This window comes from Scyliorhinus torazame, chromosome 7 (assembly GCF_047496885.1).
Source record: "Scyliorhinus torazame isolate Kashiwa2021f chromosome 7, sScyTor2.1, whole genome shotgun sequence".
In the NCBI taxonomy this organism is placed as follows: Eukaryota; Metazoa; Chordata; class Chondrichthyes; order Carcharhiniformes; family Scyliorhinidae; genus Scyliorhinus; species Scyliorhinus torazame.
This window is the reverse complement of record NC_092713.1, coordinates 41,669,668-41,686,447: the sequence shown is the minus strand read 5'-3', so window position 1 is coordinate 41,686,447 and position 16,780 is coordinate 41,669,668. Positions and strand designations below refer to the sequence as shown.

The 16,780-nt window shown below is 43.8% G+C and overlaps 1 protein-coding gene across 1 annotated transcript in view; it reads right to left on the bottom strand.

Annotated features, from left to right (window-relative positions):
* The window catches only part of cfap57 (cilia and flagella associated protein 57), a 143,646-nt gene that overhangs the window by 82,885 nt on the left and 43,981 nt on the right, over nt 1–16,780 (bottom strand). The window contains exons 8-11 of the mRNA XM_072510600.1: nt 15,804–15,917; nt 10,424–10,636; nt 6,912–7,085; nt 3,193–3,354 (exon numbers count right to left, since the gene is read on the bottom strand). Coding sequence (XP_072366701.1) covers nt 3,193–3,354; nt 6,912–7,085; nt 10,424–10,636; nt 15,804–15,917 — 663 coding nt within the window. The remainder of the gene's footprint in view (nt 1–3,192; nt 3,355–6,911; nt 7,086–10,423; nt 10,637–15,803; nt 15,918–16,780) is intronic.

The following is a 16,780-nucleotide window of genomic DNA, read 5'->3' as shown; positions in this document are numbered from 1 at the left end:
TAGCGGATGTGCTTAATCATTTTTTTGCATCAGTCTTCACTGTGGAAGACATTGCTAATATCCCTAAGATATCAGATGGACCGATTTCAAATAACAGGGTAGAACTTCCAAAAATCCAATCACAAGGGATAGAGTATTAGAGAAACTCAAAGGGCTAAAGATGGACAAGTCAAGAGGACCCACTGTACTGCATGCTAAGGTTTTAATGGAAGTGGCTGCAGAGATATTAGATCCATTGGTTGAAATTTTTCATAACTTGCTAAATTCCGGGAGAGTATCGGAAGATTGCAAAACAGCCAATGTGACTCCCTTGTTCAAAAAGGGAGAAAAGCAGGAGGCAGGTAACTATAGGCCAGGTAGTTTAACATCTATTACAGGCAAGGTGATGGAGTCAATAATCAAAGAGGAAATAGCTAATTATTTAGGAAAGCTGAATACAATCAAACCTAGTCAACATGGTTTTATAAAAGGTAAATCGTGTTTAACAAATTTGCTCGAATTCTTTGAGGATGTAACAGGGAGAGGGGAACCTGTAGATATAGTGTAGTTAGATTTCCAAAACATTTGGCATAAGAGGCTGGTGCATAAATTAAAAGCCCATGGAATTGGAGGAAGTGTGTTAACATGGATTAAAAACTGGCTGTCACATAGAGAACAGAGTGTTGGAATAAATGGGTCCCTTTCAGAGTGGAAAATGCAACTAGTGGAGTACCACAGGGATCAGTTCTTGGCCCACAATTGTTCACTATTTACATTAATGACCTGGAGGCAGGAACAAAATGTAAGGTTTCCAAATTTGCGATGATACAAAAATAGGTGGAAGAGCATGTTGTGATAAGGATATTGTGATTCTGCAACAGGATATAAATAGATTGGGTGACTGGGTAAAAACCTGGCAAATGGAGTTCAATGTGGGGAAGTGTAAGGTCATGCACTTCGGTAGGAGGAATCAAAAGACAGATTATTATCTAAATGGAGAGAGACTGCAGGTGAGTGAGGTACAGAGGGATCTATGTGTTCTAGTGTATGAATCATAAAAAACTAGCAGGCCGGTTCAACAAGTAGTTAAGAAGGCAAACAGCATCTTAGCCTTCATTGTAAAGGGATTGGAGTTTAAAAATAGGGAGGTTTTCTTGCAATTGTACAGGGTGATGGTAAGGCCTCACCTGGAATACTGCATACAGTTTTGGTCCCCTTATCTAAAAGAGCATTGGAGGCAGTCCAAAGGAGATTTACCAGGCTAATTCCTGGGAAGAGAGGGTTGTTCTATCAAGAGAGACTAAATAGTCTGGGAGTCTGGGTCTGTATTCATTGGAGTTTAGAAGAGTGAGGGGAGACCTTATTCAAACTATAAGATCCTGAGGGGGCTTGACACGGTAGATGTTTTCACTGCTGGGAGAGTGTCGATCAAGGGAACATAGCTACAAGATGAAGGATGAAGGCTGGTTATTTAAAACTGAGATGCATAGAAATTTACTCTTGCTGTGGGTGGTGAATCTCTGGAGCTCTCTGCCCTGGAGGGTGGTGGAGGCTGGATCACGAGAAGTAGTTAAAGTGGAGGTGGATAAATATTTAGATCGAGGAATAGAGGGCTATGGAAAAATGGCACAGAAAAGGAGTGGAGGCCGGAATTGATCAGCCACGATCATATTAAATGGCGGGGCAGGTTTGAAGGGCCTGTTGGCCTATTCTTGCATCTATTTCTTATGTTCTTGAGAATATTATTTGTCAACCCAAGCCTGGATATTATCCACGTCTTGCTGCATTAGGATATGGACTGTTTCAGTATCTAAGGAGACATGAATTGTGCTGAACATTGTGCAATCCTCACCTTATGATGGAAGGAAGGTCATTGATAAAGCAGCTGAAGATGATTGACCCAAACAGCCATTTTCTCACTACAGGCCAGGATCTTTGGATTCCAATTTAGCTGTAATACATACCTTGCAGCTGCATGTCCAGTCCTGGAAAGCGAGCAATTGTGTCTGCAACTGGTTCCCACAGATCCAGTAGCTGCAAGCCAATCATATCTTTTGAGTAATGGGGCAAAATTTTCCCCCAACGGCGCGATGTCCGCCGACTGGCGCCCAAAACGGCGCCAATCAGACGGGCATCGCGCCGCCCCAAAGGTGCGGAATGCTCCGCATCTTTGGGGGCCGAGCCCCGACATTGAGGGGCTAGGCGGGCGCCGAAGGGATTTCCGCCCCGCCAGCTGGTGGAAACGGCCTTTGGTGCCCCGCCAGCTGGCGCGGAAATTACGTATCAGCGTAATCAGCGGCCGCTGACAGTTTCCCGCGCATGCGCAGTGGGGAGAGTCTCTTCCGCCTCCGCCATGGTGGAGACCGTTGCGGAGGTGGAAGGGAAAGAGTGCCCGCACGGCACAGGCCCGCCCGCGGATCGGTGGGCCCCGATCGCGGGCCAGGCCACCGTGGGGGCACCCCCCGGGGTCAGATCGCCCCCCGCCCCCCCCCCCCCCAGGACCCCGGAGCCCGCCCACGCCGCCTGGTCCCGCCGGTAAATACCTACTTTAATTTACGCCGGCGGGACAGGCAATTTCTCGGCGGGACTTCGGCCCATCCGGGCCGGAGAATTGAGCGGGGGGGGGGTCCCGCCGACCGGCGCGGCCCGATTCCCGCCCCCGCCCAATCTCCGGTACCGGAGACTTCGGCAACCGGCGGGGGCGGGATTCATGGCGGCCAATGGCCATTCTCCGACCCGCTGGGGGGTCAGAGAATGACGCCCATGGTCTGTGCTTGACAGCTTCTATAAATCATCTGCTGCTTTGATCCATTCACATACCTTCATGGTTCAATGGCCTAAGTGGTGAAACCCCAATGTTTGTACACATCAAACTGCAGATGGTTTATAGAAGCTGTAAATTAATTTAAATAGAGCTTAGCGTGGGACAGGATCTGAGCTTGTCCACCTGGGCATCAGGTCTCCCTCCACCAATATATCGAATAAAACTAATTTGCTTCAGGTAAAATGATGGCAAATAATGCTATATATTCCTAACTGAAAGCCTTTTTACTGCTGTAAAACTTCATCAACTGTTTGGCAAACTTTGCTTAAAGGTACTTGACTGTTTCAGTTTATGTGGAAAAGGGATCTAGTGATTAAATTCCTATGAGGAAATTCTGTATTCCCTGGAATGCACAGTGCATTTCAATGTTTATGATCAATATACTTTACCTTTTCTTGCAAATCCAATTTTGTGATCAGGATTTCCTCTGCGTGACCAACCTCTTTATCTCGTTTCAGCACCCGGCCCTCTTTATCAATTATCTTCCAGAACACAAGGCATGCATCCTCTGAAACCGTCAGCAAATGCAGGTCATCAAAAGTAATGACCATCTATGCAGAGTAAAAAAAAAAAATAACTGTCCATTATGAGATAAAGGCAGCATTGCAAGGATTTTGAAAATTGTGCACTAAGGGCTTTCTCGCATCTTGCTGGGAGAAATGGCTAACATCTAAAACAACCTGAACACTGTGGATTCCATTGTGTATTGTCTAGCAGATGTGGTTAGTGATCTGGTATCACCTGGGTGTCATGTGAGTGTACCTTTAAGAAATGGGTGTTTATAAATGGGTGTGTATATAAATATCTGTAGTAAGAGTACCTTTAAGAAATGGTTTATTACTGCAGTGATGTCAGAGAGTGGGTGGAGCTGGACTGTCTGTCAGCTTTTTACTTTTGTTTTAGGCTGTTTGCTGCAGGGTGTGTTTTAGTTTCGTTTTCAGTATTGGAGCTGAAGCCAGGCAAAGAAGGTGTACTGTTGGTCTCTCTGCCATGAACAGACTATCTCTTGATCATTTGGTGAATTCAGAATTATAAATGTTCTCAGTAGTGAATGTAAACCTAATGTGCTTCTGTTAAAAGGTGTTTCTTTTGTCTTCTGGATGTTGTTTGGGAAGTTATTAAGGATTACTTAGTGTTGTATTCTTTGGAGGTTGTATTTGAATTGATGGTTGCTAAGAAGTTCACTGTATGTTTTAAAAAGGTTAACTTGAGTTCATAGAATAAACATTGTTTTGCTTTAAAAAATACTTTTCCATTTCTGCTGTATCACACCTGTAGAGTGGGCCGTGTGCTCCCCATACCATAATCTATGAAAGGTTGTGGGTCAGGTGAACTCCATGATACACTTTGGGGTTCTCTAAACCCTAGCCCATAACATGGGGTATTCTTTAAACTATGCATTATAAGATAGATTAGTAATGTTCAAAAGAATTTAAGAAATTAAGCACATGAACAAAAGGCTGACAGGTAGATTTTGTGATTCGGGATGTGATACAGGAAATATATTACAGAATAAATTGATACATCTCGGCAAAGATGAGAAAAGAAAGCATTGTGATGTCCAACTATTAGATTCAATAATTATTTAAGGGGTCCTTTAAGGTAATCAGTTAAAATATACTGGAAATAAAATGATTCTTGAAAAATTACTGAATCTGCAGAAATATGATCAAGGTATAAAAAGCTGACTAAACTATTGAACCCTGACCATAACTGTCTATAGATGCTGACAACTGGTGCAAAAGATGTACTGTACAAATATGTCTAGAGAAGCGATATGAGGGTACATTCAACGAATCTGCAACAATGTAATGGTATAAGCTGAGAATAGACATGACGTAAGGAGTTTGACCGTGGGACAGAATGTATGAGAACCGTGCGATGGCAGGGGAAGGATAATTAATTTGGAGTAATTGATTAATGTCTAATTAATCAATCACCTGTTAAGTGACGGACACTTTCCTGAACAAATCAAGGGGGGGGGGCGGGTCTCAGCTGAGAATTAGAACCAATGAAAGTAAATAAGGGGCTAAAGCATAGACAAACATTTCCTTGAGATTTTGATCCACATGACTGATTATTAGAAGAATTTTAGCTTTCCGAGATTCTTGAAGCAGCCGTAAAAATTATTTTGAAAACCTTTGTTGAAATTACTTTTATTTTGTAGCCTTTTGTCATAGTCATAGAATTTACAGTGCAGAAGGAGGCCATTCGGCCCATCGAGTCTGCACCGGCTCTTGGAAAGAGCACCCCGCCCAAGGTCAACACCTCCACCCTATCCCCATAACCCAGTAACCCCACCCATCACGGCGGGCAATTTTGGACACTAAGGGCAATTTATCATGGCCAATCCACCTAACCTGCACATCTTTGGACTGTGGGAGGAAACCGGAGCACCCGGAGGAAACCCACGCACACACGGGGAGGATGTGCAGACTCCGCACAGACAGTGACCCAAGCCGGAATCGAACCTGGGACCCTGGAGCTGTGAAGCAATTGTGCTAACCACTATGCTACCGTGCTGGAACTACGTTTCTGGAACTACGTTTATTTTGAAGCCTTTTATTTTATTCTCCTGTATCTCAAAGACTTTTCTCTGTACTCTCAAAAGGTTTTGTATTTAATTTTGTGCAAATGTATGAAGTGAATTCTTGAAAAATAAAGAATGTTTGGATACCTCTTCAACCGGATTGAGTGCCTTATCCCGGGTAGAGATAAGAAGATCATACACCAACCTTTGAAGGTTTGCTGAAAATTCCCAGTGAACTGAAAATATTAAAACCATAAGATCATAAGGTGTAGGAGCAGTGTTGGCCATTCGGCCCATCGCATTTGTTCCATCAGTCAATGAAATCATGACTGAACTGATATTCCTCAACTCCACTTTCCCACCTTGTGCCCATAACCCTTGATTCCTTAACTGATTAAAAATCTGTCTATTGTAAAAATTGTCAAACAACAAATCAACTACAAGGACAATGTCATCCCACAGTAAATTTAAGAAGGTTATTTTAATCTTAAATAGCTCATTGTCAATGCTGTATTTCGATTACTGTAAACTTTTAGGATCCTCCACACCCTCAACCCATGGGCAATGTCACCCCCACAAACATGGACATTACCCCACACCCTCCCAAGTGAGGACACCCCGCCAAAGGGTCACCAAGGGCCCCCCTTTTCAGGCCTTCCAATGCCCCCTTTAGTGCAGCCCCCTCCAGGACCGCCACCTTTCAAAACCTAACATTCCAGAGGCCCCTTCATAACTGCCTTTCACCTCACCATCCTTCCTTTCATGGGCGTGGCCCCCCTCAGGCCCTGACCCTTGGAAGTGCCACACTGGCACTGGCACCCTGGCAGCTCTGCCAGCCTGGCTGTGCCATCCGTGCACCCTGGCAATGCCAGTGAGGCAGTGTCAAAGTGCCAGCCTGGCAGTGCCCGGATGCCAGGGGAGAGCCAGGGGATCACCCTGCCCTGACTGACCACCCAGGGACCTCCAATGGCCTGGGAGACGCCCCATGTGCTGTTCTGCCTGATCCATGTTTGCGTGGACCAGTATTAATCGGCGTTCGACAGCAGTCTTCCCGAGAGGCCGATAGATGCCGGGAGCTGGTTAGATCCGTTGTCGGCATGGTTAAATGGGTTCTCAAAGGGTCAGCACGGTGACACAGTGGTTAGCATTGCTGCCTCATGGCGCCGAGGTCCCAGGTTCGATCCCGGCTCTGGGTCACTGTCCGTGTGGAGTTGCACATTCTCCCCGTGTTTGCGTGGGTTTCGCACCTACAACCTAAAGATGTTCAGGTTAGCTGTATTTGCCACGCTAAATTGCCCCTTTTATGGAAAAAATGAATTGGGTACTCTAAATTTAAAAAAAAAATGTTTTTTTAAAAGGGTCCTCAAACCCACTTAGCTATGCGAGAGGGCAGGATCGAAATCAGGGTGCCTCACAAGATGTGGTTCAATTTTGTGGGGGACAATGGCAGTCAAGAAGCCCGGATGAGCCCTCTCTTGGCACCCACGTTTGGACGGAACACGGCTGGTAGATCGTGCCCACGGTCTCTAAATTGCAAAAGCATCGTCAAGACAAATATAGAACATTCTGAAATACTACCTTAGTGATTGGCCCAGCATGTGCCTGATACTCATTCCATTCTGGTTTTACCGGTAGTGGGATTTTCATACATCGTACTGACCCATTGACTGTGCCTATGAACAACATTCGCCCAGAATGTGACATAACAACACAGGTATATGCAACATCATTCGATGAAACTTCCCGAATAATCTGAATAGGCAGGAACAAAAAGACAGGGGAAATCATTCAGGGGTTTCAATCATGGAAGCAAATAATCTGCAAAATATGAGGTTTCAACCTGAAAACAGAAAGTTACCAAGTTCTGAATCATAGAATAATATAATAATGTCATTAAGGACTTTAACTTTCCAAATATTGACTTGAAACGCTATAGTCCGAGTACTTTAGATGGGTCTGTTTTTGTCCAGTGTGTGCAGGAGGGTTTCCTGACACAGTATGTAGATAGGCCAATGAGAATCGAGGCCACATTGGATTTGGTACTGGGTAATGAACCAGGACAGGTGTTAGATTTGGAGGTAGGTGAGCACTTTGGTGATAGTGACCACAATTCGATTACGTTTACTTTAGTGATGGAAAGGGATAAGAATATGTCGCAGGGTAAGAGTTATATCTGGGGGAAAGGCAATTATGATGGGATGAGGCAAGACTTAGGATGCATCGGAAGGAGAGGAAAACTGCAGGGGATGGGCACAATGGAAAGGTGGAGCTTGTTCAAGGAACAGCTACTGCGTGTCCTTGATATGTATGTACCTGTCAGGCAGGGAGGAAGTGGTCGAGCAAGGGAACCGTGGTTTACTAAAGCAGTCGAAACACTTGTCAAGAGGATGAAGGAGGCTTATGTAAAGATGAGACATGAAGGTTCAGTTAGGGCGCTCGAGAGTTACAAGTTAGCTAAGAAGGACCTAAAGAGAGAGCTAAGAAGAGCCAGGAGGGGACATGAGAAGTCTTTGGCAGGTAGGATCAAGGATAACCCTAAAGCTTTCTATAGATATGTCAGGAATAAAAGAATGACTAGGGTAGGAGAAGGGCCAGTCAAGGACAGTAGTGGGAAGTTGTGCGTGGAGTCCGAGGAGATAGGAGAAGTGCTAAATGAATATTTTTTGTCAGTATTCACACAGGAAAAAGACAATGTTGTCGAGGAGAATACTGAGATTCAGGCTACTAGACTAGAAGGGCCTGAGGTTCAAAAGGAGGCGGTGTTAGTAATTCTGGAAAGTGTGAAAATAGATAAGTCTCCTGGGCTGGATGGGATTTATCCTAGGATTATCTGGGAAGCTAGGGAGGAGATTGCTGAGCCTTTGGCTTTGATCTTAAGTCATCTTTGTCTACAGGAATAGTGCCAGAAGACTGGAGGATAGCAAATGTTGTCCCCTTGTTCAAGAAAAGCAGTAGAGACAACCCCGGTAACTATTGACCAGTGAGCCTTACTTCTGTTGTGGGCAAAATCTTGGAAAGGTTTATAAGAGATAGGATGTATAATCATCTGGAAAGGAATAATTTGATTAGAGATAGTCAACACGGTTTTGTGAAGGGTAGGTCGTGCCTCACAAACCTTATTGAGTTCTTTGAGAAGGTGACCAAACAGGTGGATGAGGGTAAAGTAGTTGATGTGGTGTATATGGATTTCAGTAAAGCGTTTGATAAGGTTACCCACGGTAGGCTACTGCAGAAAGTACGGAGGCATGGGATTCAGGGTGATTTAGCAGTTTGGATCAGAAATTAGCTAGCTGGAAGAAGACATAGGATGGTGGTTGATGGGAAATGTTCAGACTGGAGTCCAGTTACTAGTGGTGTACCACAAGGATCTGTTTTGGGGCCACTGCTGTTTGTCCTTTTTATAAATGACCTGGAGGAGGGCGTAGAAGGATGGGTGAGTAAATTTGCAGATGACACAAAAGTTGGTGGAGTTGTGGACAGTGCGGAAGGCTGTTACAAGTTACAGAGGGACATAGATAAGCTGCAGTGCTGGGCTGAGAGGTGGCAAATGGAGTTTAATGCAGAAAAGTGTGAGGTGATTCATTTTGGAAGGAATAACAGGAAGACAAGAGTACTGGGCTAATGGTAAGATTCTTGGCAGTGTGGATGAGCAGAACGGTATCCATGTACATAGATCCCTAAAAGTTGCCACCAGGTTGAGAGGGTTGTTAAGAAGGCGTACGGTGTGTTAGCTTTTATTGGCAGAGTCTTCAATAATGCAGCATAAAAATCTGTTCACTCATCACTTTGGATGTGGGCTTCGTGGTTAGGCCAGCATTTATTGCTCATCCCGGGTTGTCTTTCAGAAGGTGGTGGTTAGTTGCTTTCTTTAACCACTGCAGTCCTTGAGGTGTAGGTACACCCACTATGTTGTTAGGGAGGGAGTTCGAGGATGTTGCCGCAGTGACAGTAATGAATGTCAGTGTTATAGTTCATGTACTGCTTTGCCCTGGAATAAGTCTAATAATTTTGACTCTTTGTAATCATGTGAGACCTTCCTTCATATTTACATATTGATGTAGCTAGTTTACTGCATCAGATCATGAATAACATCTCACAAGCACATTTTGTAAATGCTAGCTGCTCAATCCATATGTTCTCTCTCAAGAGAAAAAAAAATGAAGAAATGCCTCCATTTTCCCATTCCGCCTGCACATCTGCTTGGCTCCGGCTCAATCCTTCTGCCTCCCTTTCTTTCGGTTTTGTTTTTCAATTCCATGCTTCATTTGTCTTTTGTTTGTCACCTCCATTTCTTCCAAGGCCTTTCTTCTTTTTCCTTTTTCTCTCCCTCCAATTATGATATTTTGTATTAAAAAATGTAAACAATTTCAAACGATCATGTCCTATGATAAAGTGCTCAGATAAATAAAAAGAACACTGAATGGAAAAACTTGAAATTTAATTATACCGTGGTACTTTAATTAGCTATACATATATCATTCCATGGTTGATCATTGGTCCACAGGATTTGAGATAAACAATAAGTATTCTCAAAAATGCTCAACATAATGTTTTTACTGGTGTATTTAGATTTAAATACTGTGGCAATATTATGCAGATACAATTTATTTTATGTTGTTCAAAGGTACAATGCATGACAATCGAAGAGAAAATGATGGAAAACCTCAGCAGGTCTGGCAGCATCTGTCGGGAGAGAAAACAGCGAACGTTTTCTCTTAATCATAGCTTTGACAAAGGGTCATCTGGACTCGAAACGTTAGCTCATTTCTCTCCCTACAGATGCTGCCAGACCTGCTGAGATTTTCCAGCATTTTCTTTCTGGTTTCAGATTCCAGCATCCGCAGTAATTTGCTTTTATCCATTATTTTGTATAATGCATGACAATCATTGGTTTACTCACCACCTCTTTTATTTTTTACCTCGAGAAAATTGTGCACTGAGAATTTTGTGACCACAGGGTTAATCTGCCTTCTTTTCTTTAGCCCAGCGAGAACTTTCAACCAAATAGGACTTTTGTCTATTTAATCTCAGAACTTGGGACGTGAATCATGTCCACCTTACCATGCACCTCCCCTTCACATTCTACACACCTGGGAATCCGTAATTTCTTTCAACGTTCGATCAGACCCCACTGCAAATATGGTTTTACTGTCCGGTGTGATACAAAGACCGGTGTAACTGCAGGACTTCAGTACACACTCAGATTCTCGCTTTCCAGTCAGTGTATTCCATTCGTACACTGCACCATCCATACCACAGGAAATCAATTTACTGTCATCAGGATTCCAGATGATAGCGCGAATCTGTATGAGGAAGAAATGGAATTACATCAGCACATAATTTTTCAAGTGCTCACTCTATCATGTATTTCATAATGTTCCACTACATTTGTTTGTACAAATAACATACATTTTATTTTTACTCATTCATGGGCTGACTCTGTCATGGTTCTCGGTCTTGGTTTTGACATGCTGCAATTTTTAAAATGGAGTTGGCAAGCGAGAAGTGTCAAGGCTTCTTCAAATAGCGGGTCTGTCGTTTGGCATGTTAACGAGTTAAGCATCAGCTCGTCTAAGGGTAGTTTATAATTCTTCAGACCAGGCAAGGGAAACAGAGGGTTTGTAGCGCATAGGTGAGGGAGTGATGAAATGGAAGGGGGAGTCAGTCATGGACACGGGTGTGAGAACATTGTCAAATAAATAATGTGGAAGGGGAGAGCATCCGCAAGGCCAGAGGGCACAAAGGAAGTTGCGGGGGGACTGCCTTGGAGGATGATGGCTACTCAATGGTGGGCAATTGGGGCCGAATTAGAGTGCCTCTGCAGTGAGGGAGTGGACCCCTTTGTGCCGCCCACTTAGTCGCCCCTCAATCCCTCCCTGGAGAACTCCGGACTTTCTTTGAACAAACCACTGTCGCCGCTAGTCAGAACCAGGGTTGTTGGTCCAGTCAGCTTACCACTATGCCAAAGGGTGCAGGAAATGATGGCGGCTGAATGGCTTCCTCGCCGAGCCCCTGAAGAAGTGGAGGGCCACAAGCACCTTTTCGAGCACTAAGTAGTGATGGTGATGGTAGCACTTTGTTTCTGACATGAAGGTGACCATAGCCAGCCTCCTAATCACTGGCAGCAGAAAAGCACTATGCAGGTTCCAGAACTTCTCAGTCCTCCATGACAGGAAGTCCTCCATGAGAGGAAGTATGCGGTGTGATTCCTGCACGAAACTCACACCATTCCGGGAGATAAAGCCACAAAGCTCCTGGCGTGGCAAAGGTGGGGGGGGGGGGGGGGGGGGCTTCTACATTAGTCAGCTGCCCTCCATTCTGGTGGGTTGGCTATCTCGTTGGCTCCACATTTTCAGCTGCAGATATTGGGGGACAAGGAGCCTTTGTCAGGTCGATTGCTGCACCTAATGGTCTACAAAGGGGACATGGTGCTTCACTTTGTGAATGTCTACACTCCCCAACCTACCCAGCAACAAATGACTTTCTTTGAGCAAGCGCCCATTCTTCTCGGCAGCATCAACGTGGGTGTGTGCATTGTCCTGGAAGGCGGGGGTTGTCTGTGCGGAATCTGCACGTTCTACCCCTGTCTGCATGGGTTTCCTCCCAAAAGACGTGCTTATTAGGTGAATTGGACATTCTGAATTCTCATTCAGTATACCTGAACAGGAGAGCGCCAACTAGGGGATTTTCACAGTAACATCATTGCAGTGTAAGCCTACTAAGTAAGCCTACTTGTGACACTAATAAAGATTATTATTATGTTGCATGCAACTTCTTTATTGAAAAGTACACAGAGTACAGTGCTGAGCGCAGGAAATGTGCAGTTATGTATCATCTCAATTTTCTAATTATACAACAGTACTTATACTTTATTAAATACATCTTTGGGTATTTATTGTTGTCAGGGGTGGATCTACTATGAAACTAATGAAGCTTAAGCTTCAGGGCCCCTAATCCCGGAGGGGCCCCAGAAGGACTTTACAAGGCAGTCATAAATGAATTGGCAGGAGTTCACTGACAGTAGATAAGTCAGTGCTGGGTCCCAGGTTAAAAGAAAAGTGATTATTCTGCTGCAGAAATGCGATCAGGAAATTCTGAGGATCAAAATTTGCCTCCTCTTCCTAATGTAGATGTGTCTCGATGAAGAGTGTCACCCCGCATAAGTGTTTGTGTTAATGCCAATGTGTGTGTGATTGGGTATTCAAAGAATGCTGATGTGGCCTGGCTCAGGGGACTGCTCTCCCCTCACGCACTGTTCACTTGGTCAGTTTCACTAGGGTCACATATTTTGCAGCTGTGTATCGGAGGAATGAGAAAGAGCTGGCTCCAAACCTCAGCACAAACACTGGCGCCCTGCTTTGCTAGCTTTGTCTTTAGCCATAGTGTTGATACATTCTGTCCCAAGGCCCTTTCTCTGCCTTCTTTGAAATGCGCGGTGTGAATTCAGATGTCCCCCTTTGCCGGTTTGCTATTTCACTATCCCAGCCTTCATCTCAGTTTTTACCAGCAGAACTCTATCTGTTGCTGTGTAATTCGTACACAAGTGCGATGTGCTGTGTTAACACCCTGGTCCTGTGCTGTCAGCTCCAATATGCCTAGATATGTTTTTCAATGCACATATTTCATTTTGTTCTCCGACACTTGGGATGTTGTGAGTGTGTACGGTGGCCCATGCAGCCTCTGCTTTTGTTTCATGAGTTCTCAGGTTTGCCGTAACATGTTGTGATTGCTGCACTTGACAGTCAATGATAAACAGACAAACGAAAAAAAACCTTTGCAGTCCTGTGCATGAGACCAAACCACAATGTATCCGGTGAAACATTATACAGACAGGTCTCATTGTACCAATGTTCATTATAGTCAGAGATACAGGTTTCACTGTGCCAGAGTTCATTATAGAGTCAGAGATACAGGTCTCACTGTATCAGTGCTCATTATAGAGTCAGGGATACAGGTCCCACTGTATTAGTGTTCATTGTGCAGAGAGAGATACAGGTCTCACTGTATCAGTGTTCATAATGCAGAGAGAGATAAAGGTCTCATTGTACCAGAGTTCATTATACAGAGATACAGGTCTCATTGTACCAATGTTCATTATAGAGTCAGAGATACAGGTCTCACTGACCCGTGTTCATTATGCAGAGAGAGAGATGCAGGTCTTACTGTATCAGTGTTTATAATACAGTCAGACATACAGGTCTCACTGTACCAATGTTCATCATAGAGTCAGAGATACAGGTCTCACTGTACCAGTGTTCATTATAGAGTCAGTGATACAGGACTCACAGCACCAATGTTCATTTTAGACATGTATTTGAAGGTTATCTTCTACTATCATCTTTACTTTTGTTTGTTAAAGAACTCAGAGAAAATTCAGCTGATAGGATTGCACACTATGAATCAGAAGCAAAAGGTTTGTGTGAAGATATCACCTCAAGTTATTCTGATGCTTCCAAACGCATTGTTACAAGGAAATTTTCAGATGGAACAAGCGGTATTGCTTCTTTGAGAGGAGCTGACAAATTTAGGATAGAAGTTCTATATCAACTCTATGACTACTTGATAATCCAGTTACGCAGATTGTGAAAAGGTTCAAGATCCTCTCAGAATTGGTGAACAATTCTGAAATTGATGAGGACAGTATTAAACTTATAATATCGTATTACAAAGATGATATTGGCCACAAATTAGTAAACGACTGTTATCAGTTCAAAGAATATTTGCACCTTAGGAAATCCCAGAACACAGAAGAAAACATGCCATCTAACATGCAATGCGCAGAAGTTCTTCAGCTTATTTGTGAGCAACACCAAATTGAAGTATTCCCCAATATCACTACTGCGCTTAAGCTGTACTTGACAATGCCTATCACGAGCTGTGAAGTAGAAAGGAATTTTTTTAATCTATCCTTTATAAAGAACAAATTTCGGTCTACCATGACTGAAGAGCGCTTAAATTCTTTATGCATATTGTCTCTAGAAAATGACATTGCAAGGAAGCTCTCATATGACAAAACTGTACGTGAATATGTTGCTAGAAAAAAAAGAGTATTTTGTAAAATGTGCTTCATGTAGTATGTATTCTCATAGGTGTCTAAAATAAAAGATTATATTGACTGTGGTCTTTTCTATGTTTTACTTCATCATTCTATGATGCATCATGCATGTATATAACATTTCCCTAATTTTCATCCCCCCATAACTCAAAAACTATAAGGCATAGGAAATGTTTATTCACACCAGTGACTTTGACATGTGAGATAATCCAGTATAGCAACTTTAATCAAAATCTGAGATGTAGTGGTTAAATATTTTTAAAATTTGTGGTGATCTGTCATGGAACAACCCAATTGAAGAAGATAACAGTGGTTACCCAGACCTCGTTGCTGGTTGCAAAGGGGCCTCCATAACAGTTCAAGCTTCAGGGCCCCAAAAATGTAGGTCCGCCACTGATTGTTGCTGCTTCATATCTCATCACAGAACCCCAGAATGGTTACAGCACAGAAGGAGGCTATTTTTCCCATCATGTCAGTGCTGGATCTCTGAAGGAACAATTCACCTTCTCCCTGTAGCCCTGCACATTCCTCCTTTTCAGATATTAAACCAATTCCCTTTTGAATCTACAACTGAATTTGCCTCCACCACACTCTCAGGCGGCACAGTTCAGATCCTCACCACACGCTTGCCCTAACATTTTTTTCTCACGTCACCATTGCTTCTTTTGCCAATCATTTTAAATCTGTGCCCTTTGTATTTGTTTTGTGGCTTCTAATTATTGTCCTTAATTTATATCTTTGTCCTTTACTACCTTCAAAGTTACTTATTTTACATTTAAGGTTGTTTTTCGATCCATGTTACATACAAAGAACAAAGAACATACAGCACAGGAACAGGCCCTTCGGCCCTCCAAGCCTGCGCCGATCATGTGTCCTATCTAGACCAACCGGTTTTATACCCATGTTTATGAATGTGGAATTACCTTTCACCAATAGTTAATTGATACAGCATTAACCAAGGCCAGAGATGTGGAATTAGTCTTGGTCATATATCAATTAATCAGTTATTACAATGTGCATTTACCCTTATTAATACTGGATAGTCCTTAAGTTCACATATATGACATTACTGATGTTCAGGAATATAGGCTGTGAATTTGCCAGGGGGGCAGTGCCTGAGGAGCCATGGCGGGGGGGGGGGGGGGGGGGGGAGGAGATTAAATGCCTGTGTCTGTGGGAAAAGGTTTGGTGTGTCCTTGGGCAGTGGGATTCCACATATGTGAGAGTTCCCATGTGCTTAAGGGGTGTCTCCGTATCTGAGGGGGGGGTCTGGTGAGGCAGAAAAAGAAAAGATTCTGCAATTGCATTGTCGAGATTGCCTAAATCATTGAACATCACTGTGGCTGAAGATTGATAAGGCTCAAGAAAGTCAAAAACAAAATTTCTGCAATATTATAAATTATCCTGAATCTCACCTTCCCATTGTGACCTTTAAGATTAACCAGGTTTTCAAACGTGGTTGTAGAATGAATATGAATGACGTTTCCATTCACAACTGCAAATCGGTGTCCACCATTGCTGAAGGAACACTGAAAGAAGAGAGGGTAATGTTAAAAGGCATGCAATCACAGGAGCTGGAGAATCTGGGCAAAGTTCAGTGCCCTCCACTGTGATGAGTTTGGTGGTGAGGGGCATTTAATCAGTCGAGAGGGTGGTGGCTGAGGATTCTGCTGCCTTCCCATGTCTGCCATAATGAAGTCCATGACAGGAACACCCATGGCTGGCCTTCGCGACCCAATGCCATTGAGTCTCTTAAGTGAGCAATTATTGGGGGGCATGAAGGGGGTAGGGGTCTCATTCAAAGGCAATCAGTAACTAATCAAGGGACCTTCCATTAGAAAGGTGCGCAAGTCCACTGAGAAGCAGCTCCCGACACTTCTGTCAACCTCCAGTTCCCCATGACCATCACCCAGTGACCCCCTTTCCACCATCACTCAACAATCCTTGATCCTTGGTTCATCAGCGATCCTGGTGGGTGTAGAACAAGCAACATCCATCACCTCCCGGAGGCACTGCTGAACAACAAAGCTCTGATCGGTTAACAAATCACGGCAGCGAAGATTTTTGCAACCCCCCCCGGTCTCCCCAATCCTGTGGAAGGCCTGCCACTGGGTGTGCCTTCTCATAAAGAGGTGACACCTGCTACCTACTGGCTGGCACTCCAGCAGGCAGGAGATTTCACCCATCAGCTCCATTAAATATTGCCCTCTGGGTCTATATGGATGACAATATAGCCACAATGGACTGTGAGTTATCAGATGCTGTTGGATCATTTGCATAAGTGCAGTGAAGACAAAAACTGGAAATTGCATCAGAATTTGTTGACTTCAATTAGATGCATGTAAACTCGATGTGAAAGAACAAACAACGGAAAAAAGAATCCTTTGAAAGT